At 55.4% G+C, this 10,589-nt stretch overlaps 1 protein-coding gene across 3 annotated transcripts in view; it reads right to left on the bottom strand.

Moving 5' to 3' along the window:
• Positions 1 to 277: 277 nt before the first annotated feature.
• LOC139793618 (rho GTPase-activating protein 39-like) overlaps positions 278 to 10,589 on the bottom strand; it is a 38,600-nt gene continuing 28,288 nt past the window's right edge. For 2 of the 3 annotated variants that reach the window (XM_071738569.1, XM_071738570.1), the window contains 4 exons: positions 9,508 to 9,707; positions 2,578 to 2,669; positions 2,316 to 2,485; positions 327 to 1,211 (listed from right to left, as the gene is read on the bottom strand). In XM_071738569.1, coding sequence (XP_071594670.1) covers positions 1,017 to 1,211; positions 2,316 to 2,485; positions 2,578 to 2,669; positions 9,508 to 9,707 — 657 coding nt within the window. In that variant the 3' untranslated portion in view covers positions 327 to 1,016. Of the gene's footprint in view, positions 300 to 326; positions 1,212 to 2,315; positions 2,486 to 2,577; positions 2,670 to 9,507; positions 9,708 to 10,589 lie in introns of those variants that run through there. The other variant, XR_011724671.1, reaches the window with a different exon arrangement.

Raw genomic sequence — 10,589 nt, 5'->3', positions numbered from 1 at the left:
CTTTGGTCACCCAAGGTCCTTAAGGTCACCCAAGGTCCCTGTGGTCACCCGAGGTCCTTGTTGTTCCCTGAGGTCCCAGTGGGTCACCCACAGTCCTTATGGTCACCCAAGGTCCCCGTGGCCACCCGAGGTCCCTGTAGATCACCTGAGGTCCTTAAGGTCATCCAAGGTCCCTGTGGGTCACCCAAGGTCCTTGTTGTCCCCTGAGGTCCCTCTGGGTCACCCAAGGTCCCTGTGGCCACCTGAAGTCCTTGTGGTCACCCAAGGTCCTTATGGTCACCCAAGGTCCTTGTTGTCCCCTGAGGACACCCTGTGGGTGTCCCCTGGGTCCCCCAAGGTCCTTGTTGTCACCCAAGGTCTCTGTGGTCACCCGAGGTCCCAGTGGGTCACCCAAGGTCCCTGTGGTCACCTGAGGATCTCCTGGTCCACCTGAGGTCCCTGTGGGTTACCCAAGATCCTTCTGGTCACCCAAGGTCCCCGTGGGTCACCCAAGGTCCCTGTGGGCCACCCAAGGTTCTTGTGGTCACCCAAGGTCCTTGTTGTTCCCTGAGGTCCCTGTGGGTCACCCAAGGTCCCTGTGGGTCACCCAAGGTCCTTGTTGTCCCCTGAGGTCCCTGTGGGTCACCCGAGGTCCTTCTTGTCACCCAAGCTCCCTCTGGTCACCTGAGGATCTTGTGGTCCACCCAAGGTCCCTGTGGTCACCCACATCCACGCGTGACACCCGGGTTAGAAACCCCACCCTGTGTCCTTGGGGCACCAAGCTGGTTCCTCACCCCCTCCACGGGTGCTGCTGTCCCCCAGTGACCAATCCCTGCTCCAGATGAAGAGGTGGCCACCAAACCCCCAGAGAGCGGTGGCCCCGGGGCGTGAGGAGCCGTGTCCCACCTCAGAGGAGGGGGATGGAGACGGGCGAGGGGCCACCCATCCAGCCACTTCTTCTCCAGGGTCTTTCTTCTTCTCCTCATCCCAGCGGGGTGGGAGGGGAGGTTTTGGGGAGGGGGAGGTGGTGGCAGCTGCTATAGGACGCCCTCCATGAAGCTGGTGTCAAGGTGCTGGATGAGCACCCGGATGAAGGACATCTCCTTGCGGGTGTTCTCGAAGATGATCCGCGGGTCGTCCGACTGGCAGCGCAGGCAGTTGGGGGCCATCACCATGGCCAAGTTATTGACGTCCATCTTGGTGACCGCCACGTTGGCTGGCTGCACGAAGACCTGGGAGGTGGAGGAGGAGGAGGAGAGGTGTGGAGGGCGTGGAGGAAAAACCGTGGGGAGGAACCACGTGGAGGAACCATGGGGAGGAACCACGGGGAGGATCCATGTGGAGGATCCATGTGGAGGATCCATGGGGAGGAACCACATGGAGGAACCACATGGAGGAACCACATGGAGGAACCACGAGGAGGAACCACGAGGAGGAACCACGTGGAGGAACTACGTAGAGGAACCATGTAGATGAACCATGGGGAGGATCCACGTGGAGGAACCACGTGGAAGAACCACATGGAGGAACCATGTGGAAGAATCATGGGGAGGAACCCCATGAATAAACCACATGGATGAACCATGGGGAGGAACCATGGGGAGGAACCACGTGGAGGAACCACATGGATCAACCATGGGGAGGAGCCACGTGGAGGGATTGTGTGGAAGAACTGTGTGGAGGAACCATGGGGAGGAACCACATGGAGGAACCACGTGGAGGAACCATGGGGAGGAACCATGTGGAGGGATTGTGTGGAGGAACCATGGGGAGGAACCATGTGGAGGAACCACATGGATGATGCATGGGGAGGAACCGTGTGGAGGAACCATGGGGAGAAACTGTGGGGAGGAACCACATGGATCAACCATGGGGAGGAGCCACGTGGAGGGATTGTGTGGAGGAACCGTGGGGAGGAACCACATGGATGAACCATGGGGAGGAACCATGGGGAGGAACCAGGTGGACAAATGGTGTGGAGGAACCACATGGAGGGTCCATGTAGAGGAACAATATGGAAGAACCATGTGGAGAAACCATATGGAGGGACTGTGTGGAGGAACCCCACGGAGGAACCCCACGGAGGAACCCCATGGAGGAACCCCATGGAGGAACCCCATGGAGGAACCCCATGGAAGAACCCCATGGAAGAACCCCACGGAGGAACCCCATGGAAGGACCCCATGGAAGAACCCCACGGAGGAACCTCCTGGTTCTTCCCTGAGCTGGGAGCCACCAGGCTGGAGAACCCAAACTCGTGAGGAACCCGAAACCAGCTGGGGAGGAGCAAGCGGGTGGGAAGGCGACCTGGGGGGGAGGTCCTGGGCCCTCCCTACCTGTAGGAAGCGGATGAGGTAGCACAGCACCATTTTGTTGATCCTGGGCAGGGAGTGGACGACGGCGATGGCCGCCTCGGGGTTCTCGTAGTGGGTGATGCACTGCTCGTAAAACTCGTGAGGGATCAGAGGTTCCTCCAGCTCCCGGTACCAGAGCTTCAGCAAAGAGGCTGAGGTGGAAGGAGAAGATGAGGAGATGTTAAAGACTTTCTGAGGTGCCTGGGCCTCGCTCTACGTCTCACGAACCACCCTGAGGTCCTACCAGGAACGTGGGGATCCTCCAAACCCGTGGGGATCTTCCATTGGTCCACCTGCAGCTTGAGCGCGTTGACCTCGTCGATGTCACCGGGGACTCTGGAAAGGAAGGGGTGAGGGTGGGGGGGGGAAGAGGTGTTGGTCCTCAAGCAAAAGATGGGGACCCACCTACCTAACCCCTCCACCCTCAGCTGGTGGGGTCCTCCTGAGTGGGTGTGGAGGTCAAGGAGAGCCATGGGTGGGCAGCAGCTGGAGATGGAGCCATTTGGAGGGGCACCTGGTTGCTGTCCCACAGGGAGGTGACATCTTGTGAGGCCTTCAGGTGATTCTGGGGGGAACGACCCTCCCCTCCCCCACCCTGTGGTCTTGGAATGAGGAGAAGTTGTTGGGCTTGAAGTCCACAGCAGAGACTGAGAAGTCTCCGGTGGCCCAAGATGTCTATGGAGAACCCACCACCACACATGGTCTTGGAATAAGAAGTTGTTGGGCTTGAAGTCCACAGCAGAGAAACTCAGAATTCTCTGGTGGCCCAGGACGACCCAACCCATGGTGTTGGAATGAGGAGAAGTTGTTGGGGTTGAAGTCCACAGTAGAGACTCAGAAGTCTCCAGTGGCCCAAGATGTCCATGGAGAACCCCCCTGTGGTCTTGGAACAAGGAGAAGTTACTGAGTTTGAAGTCCACAGCAGAGACTCAGAAGTCTCTGGTGGCCCAAGATATTCATGAAGAACCTCCCCCACCACCACCCCATGGTCTTGGAACAAGGAGAAGTTGTTGGGCTTGAAGTCCACAGCAAAGAAACTCAGAAGTCTCTGGTGGCCCAAGACGTCCAAGGTCTTGGGGTGGCCCAAGAAACCCCCCACCCCATGGTCTTGGAACAAGGAGAAGTTGTTGGGCTTGAAGTCCACAGCAAAGAAACTCAGAAGTCTCTGGTGGCCCAAGACGTCCAAGGTCTTGGGGTGGCCCAAGAAACCCCCCACCCCATGGTCTTGGAACAAGGAGAAGTTGTTGGGCTTGAAGTCCACAGCAGAGAGACTCAGAAGTCTCTGGTGGCCCAAGATGTCCATGGAGAACCCACCACCACCACATGGTCTTGGAATAAGAAATTGTTGGGCTTGAAGTCCACAGCAGAGAAACTCAGAATTCTCTGAGTCCTCTCCCAGGACGACCCAACCCATGGTGTTGGAATGAGGAGAAGTTGTTGGGCTTGAAGTCCACAGTAGAGACTCGGAAGTCTCCAGTGGCCCAAGATGTCCATGGAGAACCCCCCTCTCCACCACCCTGTGGTCTTGGAACAAAGAGAAGTTATTGAGTTTGAAGTCCACAGTAGAGACTCAGAAGTCTCTGGTGGCCCAAGATATTCATGAATAACCTCCCCCACCACCACCCCATGGTCTTGGAACAAGGAGAAGTTGTTGGGCTTGAAGTCCACAGCAAAGAAACTCGGAATTCTCTGGTGGCCCAGGACGACCCAACCCATGGCGTTGGAATGAGGAGAAGTTGTTGGGGTTGAAGTCCACAGCAGAGACTCGGAAGTCTCCAGTGGCCCAAGATGTCCATGGAGAACCCCCCACCACCCCATGTGTGGTGAGATAGGGCCTGGTGAACGGAAGATCTCGCATTGTAACGGGAACTCAGGGCCCCTCCCCCTATAGCCAATCGCATGCAGCCAGTGACATGACGGAAGTGACGTGCTGAAGCCCTAGGAACGTCGATAGAAACCCGTGTCACGCTTCAATAAACTCTCTCTTTGCTGCTCATCCCACCTCGGCGTATGTTGCTTAGCAACCGCGTGCCACTCCGGAACCAGGTCGAGCCTTTAAACAAAGGCAACAACAAGTGGTGCCGAAACCCGGGAAATCCTGCGGTCACTGCCAGCAGGGTCGACCCTCGCAAGCGTGACCAAGCATGTCTGAACGAGGAGGATCCATCCCCAGTTCAGGCAGCTGTTCACACACTGGCCACTGTCAGGGCATGTTTTAAATGCGGCCAAGTGGGCCATGTTGTGGCAAACTGTCCCCAGATGGCAGTCCCACCAGCAGCGCCCAATCCACCTGCACCCCCCCGTCCCAAGTCCTGGCCTAGAGGGACGTGCTGGAGTTGTGGCAAAAAGGGACATACTACTAAGGACTGCAGAGCTAATGTCCAGGGAAACGGGGTGGGGAGAGGACACCCGGGCCGTGTCCAGTCCTCTCCTGCCTGGAACACGGGACGGCCCAACTGTGCCAACCCTGGATGGGGCAAGATGCCTTTACACCCGCAGCCCAACTACGCAAACCCTGGATGGGGCAAGACACCTTTACACCCACAGCTCAACTACACCAACCCTGGATGGGGCAAGACACCCTTACACCCACAGCCCAACTGTGCCAACCCTGGATGGGGCAAGACACCCTTACACCCGCAGCCCAACTACACCAATCCTGGATGGGGCAAGACACCCTTACACCCGCAGCCCAACTACGCCAACCCTGGATGGGGCAAGACACCCTTACACCCGCAGCCCAACTGTGCCAATCCTGGATGGGGCAAGACGCCTTTACACCCGCAGCCCAACTGTGCCAATCCTGGATGGGGCAAGACACCTTTACACCCGCAGCCCAACTGTGCCAACCCTGGATGGGGCAAGACACCTTTACACCCGCAGCCCAACTACACCAATCCTGGATGGGGCAAGACACCCTTACACCCGCAGCCCAACTGTGCCAACCCTGGATGGGGCAAGACACCTTTACACCCGCAGCCCAACTACACCAATCCTGGATGGGGCAAGACACCCTTACACCCGCAGCCCAACTGTGCCAACCCTGGATGGGGCAAGACACCCTTACACCCGCAGCCCAACTACGCCAACCCTGGATGGGGCAAGACACCCTTACACCCGCAGCCCAACTGTGCCAATCCTGGATGGGGCAAGACGCCTTTACACCCGCAGCCCAACTGTGCCAATCCTGGATGGGGCAAGACACCTTTACACCCGCAGCCCAACTGTGCCAACCCTGGATGGGGCAAGACACCTTTACACCCGCAGCCCAACTACACCAATCCTGGATGGGGCAAGACACCCTTACACCCGCAGCCCAACTGTGCCAACCCTGGATGGGGCAAGACACCCTTACACCCACAGCCCAACTGTGCCAACCCTGGATGGGGCAAGATGCCTTTACACCCGCAGCCCAACTGTGCCAACCCTGGATGGGGCAAGACGCCTTTACACCCGCAGCTCAACTACGCCAACCCTGGATGGGGCGAGGCGCCCCCGAACCCACTGCCTACCCAAGAAGCAACCAACCTGACGGTCCAACCAGCGGCCCAATCGAATCCCCAACTGCTGCAGCAACAAGGAGCACCCCTTGGGGGCGAGACCCCAGGGTGGCCCTGGCAGTAAAATGTGATGACCCACCAGTAGTATGGGGGATGTGCTCTCTCTACAATGTCCCCAGCAGTATCACCATTAAGGTTCCCTTCCTGATCGACACAGGAGCTGATGTCACTGTCCTTCCTGCAATGAGGTGGCCTCCGTGTTGGCAATTGCAAGACGCCCTCATGGTGGGAGGAGTCGGAGGACCTACCCGAGCTTCAAAAAGTGCCCAGCCAATAGCAGTCACAATTCATACTGAGAACGGACTGGAGAAGACCATCACTCTATTCCCGTACGTCATGTCAGGAGTCCCACCCCTACTAGGAAGAGATGCTCTCTCCCCATTAAACGCCAGGGTGACAAATTTACCGTAAGGGCCACTGCCGTGCACCCACTTCCACCAATAAGACTGACATGGAAGTCGAGCGACCCGGTGTGGGTCGAGCAGTGGCCCCTGTCAAAGCCTCGAATGGACGCCCTTCTCGAACTGATTGATCGCGAACTACAGCGAGACCATATAGAGCCTTCTACCAGCCCATGGAACACCCCAGTGTTTGTCACACCCAAACGAACGGGCGAGGGATTCCGTCTTCTCCATGACCTACGTGAGGTGAATAAAAGGATTCGACCAATCCTAATCCCACTAATTCCTGTTGGTTGTGTTATGATGTGAATCCTCCCTTTTATGAGGGCATCGCACTCAATGCCTCCTTCACCTACTCATCCGACAGTGACCCTACCCAATGTAAATGGGACACACCACGAAAGGGAATCACCCTGAGCCAAGCCAGGGGCAAAGGAGTGTGTTTTGGCAATACTGGCCTGGCTAACTGGGACGACTCTGTCTGCACAGAAGTCGTTATGATCGATAAGACCCGAGCGTGGGCAATTCCATCCGCACCAGGGATGTGGATTTGCCACCAACTGGGAATAACCCCCTGCGTGTCCCTTAAACGGTTTGACTTTGCTAACGATTTTTGTGTTCAGATTTTGATTGCCCCCAGGGTCCTGTACCACCCAGAAGAGGATATGTACTATCAGTGGGAACAGTCGGGCATCAGTCTGCAGAAAAGAGAGGTGCTGACAGCCATCACCATAGCAACGCTGCTCGTCCTGGGAGTGGCCTCCCTGACAACTCAGCAGCGAGGCCTGTCCCAGCTACAACTTGCCATCGATGAAGACCTGGAGAAAATTGAAAAATCAATGACATTCCTAGAGCAGTCTGTCTCTTCACTTTCTGAGGTTGTCCTGCAGAACAGATGGGCATTAGACCTCCTGTTTTTGCACCAAGGAGGCCTCTGTGCCGCCTTGAAGGAGGAGTGCTGTTTTTACGCAGATCACACCGGAGCTGTTAGAGACTCCATGGCAAAGCTGAGAGAGAGACTCGCTCTACGGAAAAAAGAGAGGGAAGCCCAACAGGGATGGTTCGAATCATGGTTTAACCAATCTCCATGGTTGACCACCTTGATATCAACCTTGATAGGTCCAATTGCAATACTCACAGTGACACTGATCTTTGGACCCTGTATTCTGAATAGACTGGTGTCGTTCGTTAAAAATTGACTTGAGAGCGTCAACGTTCTGTTCCTAGAACATCAACAGCTGCTCCAGGAATACATTCACATGTTGCTACCTCAATAGCCCCACACTACCTCTAATTCTATTCTATTCCCCACTAACTTATTCTAACCTACATTCACTTATGGTGCTTTAAAGTTTTTAAACTCAGGGACATGGGATAAATTATGACCATGAGCCAGCAATGTGCCCTTGTGGCCAAGAAGGCCAATGGCATCCTGGGGTGCATTAGAAAGGGGGTGGTTAGTAGGTCAAGAGAGGTTCTCCTCCCCCTCTATTCTGCATTGGTGAGGCCACACCTGGAGTATTGTGTCCAGTTCTGGGCCCCTCAGTTCAAGAAGGACAGGGAAGTGCTTGAAAGAGTCCAGCGCAGAGCTACTGAGATGATTAAGGGAGTGGAACATCTCCCTTATGAGGAAAGGCTGAGGGAGCTGGGGCTCTTTAGTTTGGAGAAAAGGAGACTGAGGGGTGACCTCATCAATGTTTTCAAATATGTAAGGGGTGAGTGTCAGGGAGATGGAGTTAGGCTTTTCTCAGTGGTGACCAGTGATAGGACAAGGGGTAATGGGTGTAAATTGGAGCATAGGAGGTTCAAGTTGAATATCAGAAAAAATTTTTTTACTGTAAGGGTGACAGAGCCCTGGAACAGGCTGCCCAGGGGGGTTGTGGAGTCTCCTTCACTGGAGACATTCAAAACCCACCTGGACACGTTCCTAGGGGATGTACTCTAGGGGGCCCTGCTCTGGCAGGGGGGGTTGGACTAGATGATCTTTCCAGGTCCCTTCCAACCCCTAGGATTCTATGATTCTATGATTCTATGATTCTATGATATGTTTACATATATTTTTATATATGCACATTTTTAAGATTTGCACTAAATGAGGATTTTTAAGATCACACTAATTTATAGACGGCACATTTCTAGCTAACTTTATGAGTAGACTTTTATGCTTATATTTTAACCTATTTAATTGTGCATAGGGAGGGGGCAAATGTGGTGAGATAGGGCCTGGCGAACGGAAGATCTCGCGTTGTAACGGGAATTCAGGGCCCCTCCCCCTATAGCCAGTAGCACGCAACCAGTGACACGACGGAAGTGACGTACTGAAGCCCCAGGTACGTCGATATAAACCCGTGTCACGCTTCAATAAACTCTCTCTTTGCTGCTCATCCCACCTTGGCGTCTGTTGCTTAGCAACCGCGTGCCACTCCGGAACCGGGTCGAGCCTTTAAACAAAGGCAACACCCATGGTCTTGGAACAAGGAGAAGTTATTGAGGTTGAAGTCTACAGTAGAGACTCAGAAGTCTCTGGTGGCCAAGCCATCCAAGATGTCTTGGGGTGGCCCAAGAAACCCCCCACCCCATGGTCTTGGAACAAGGAGAAGTTGTTGGGCTTGAAGTCCACAGCAGAGAAACTCAGAATTCTCTGGTGGCCCAGGACGACCCAACCCATGGTGTTGGAATGAGGAGAAGTTGTTGGGGTTGAAGTCCACAGTAGAGACTCAGAAGTCTCCAGTGGCCCAAGATGTCCATGGAGAACCCCCCTCTCCACCACCCCGTGGTCTTGGAACAAGGAGAAGTTGTTGGGCTTGAAGTCCACAGCAGAGACTCAGAAGTCTCTGGTGGTCCAAGATATTCATGAATAACCTCCCCTACCTCCACCCCATGGTCTTGGAACAAGGAGAAGTTGTTGGGCTTGAAGTCCACAGCAGAGAAACTCAGAAATCTCTGGTGGCCCAGGACGACCCAACCCATGGTGCTGGAATGAGGAGAAGTTGTTGGGGTTGAAGTCCACAGCAGAGACTCAGAAGTCTCTGGTGGCCCAAGACATCCAAGATGTCTTGGGGTGGCCCAAGAAGCCCCCCCACTCCGTGGTCTTTGAACAAGGAGAAGTTGTTGGGGTTGAAGTCCACAGTAGAGACTCAGAAGTCTCTGGTGGCCCAAGACGTCCATGGGGACGTGGAGAAGGGCCCAACAATCATCAGGAGGTGGCTTTACCTGAAGATGCCCTCAGTTTGGTCCCCGTTGAGGGCCAGGACCTCCTCGGAGAGTCGGGTCTGGACCCAGGGCAGCTGCCGGTCGGGGTAACGCTCCTTCTGCATGGTGATGATGTCATGGAGGGAGCTCCCAAACATGGAAGGGTTGAAGACGGCGTTCTTGGCGTGACGGATCTCCTCGATGTTGGGCTTCTTCAGCCCCTGCCAGAAGAAGAGAGGAGAAGCCACTTGGTTGGCCACCAGGAGAAGACACTTGGTTGGGTAGGGGTGGCTCGGCGGTTGGGATGGGCATGGAGGGACCTGCTCGGGGCCACCACCCCATGGCTGAGCTGCAAGGGTGGTCCTGAGCCCAATGGGTGATGGGTGCAGTGGAGGTGTGGGTGGTGGGATGAAGGAGATGGACACTTTGGACTTGTGTGGTGGGATGGAGATGAGCACAATGGATGTGTGGTGGGATGGGTGATGGACACAGTGGACACGTGGGATGGAGAAGATGGATGCAGTGGACATGTGGGTGGTGGGATGGAGGTGGTGGACGAAGTGGAGATGTGTGGTGGGATGGAGAAGACATGGAGACACTGGAAATGTGGGATGGAGGAGATGGACACAGTGGATGTTTGTGGTGGGATGGGTGATGGACACAGTGGATGGTGGGATGGGATGGAGGAGATGGATGCAGTGGAGATGTGGGTGGTGGGATGGAGGAGATGGATGCAGTGGACACATGGAATGGGATGGAGAAGGCGTGGAGACATTGGAAGTGTGGTGGGATGGAGGAGTGGACGCAGTGTATGTTTCTGGTGGGATGGGTGATGGACACAGTGGAGATGTGGGTGGTGGGATGGAGGAGATGGACACTTTGGACTTGTGTGGTGGGATGGAGATGAGCACAATGGATGTGTGGTGGGATGGGTGATGGACACAGTGGAGATGTGGGATGGAGAAGATGGATGCAGTGGAGATGTGGGTGGTGGGATGGAGGTGGTGGACGAAGTGGAGATGTGTGGTGGGATGGAGAAGACATGGAGACACTGGAAATGTGGGATGGAGGAGATGGACACAGTGGATGTTTGTGGTGGGATG

Source organism: Heliangelus exortis, chromosome 2, assembly GCF_036169615.1.
Source record: "Heliangelus exortis chromosome 2, bHelExo1.hap1, whole genome shotgun sequence".
Lineage (NCBI taxonomy): Eukaryota > Metazoa > Chordata > Aves > Apodiformes > Trochilidae > Heliangelus > Heliangelus exortis.
The sequence above is the reverse complement of the archived record's forward strand: the minus strand, read 5'-3'. Positions and strand labels throughout refer to the sequence as shown.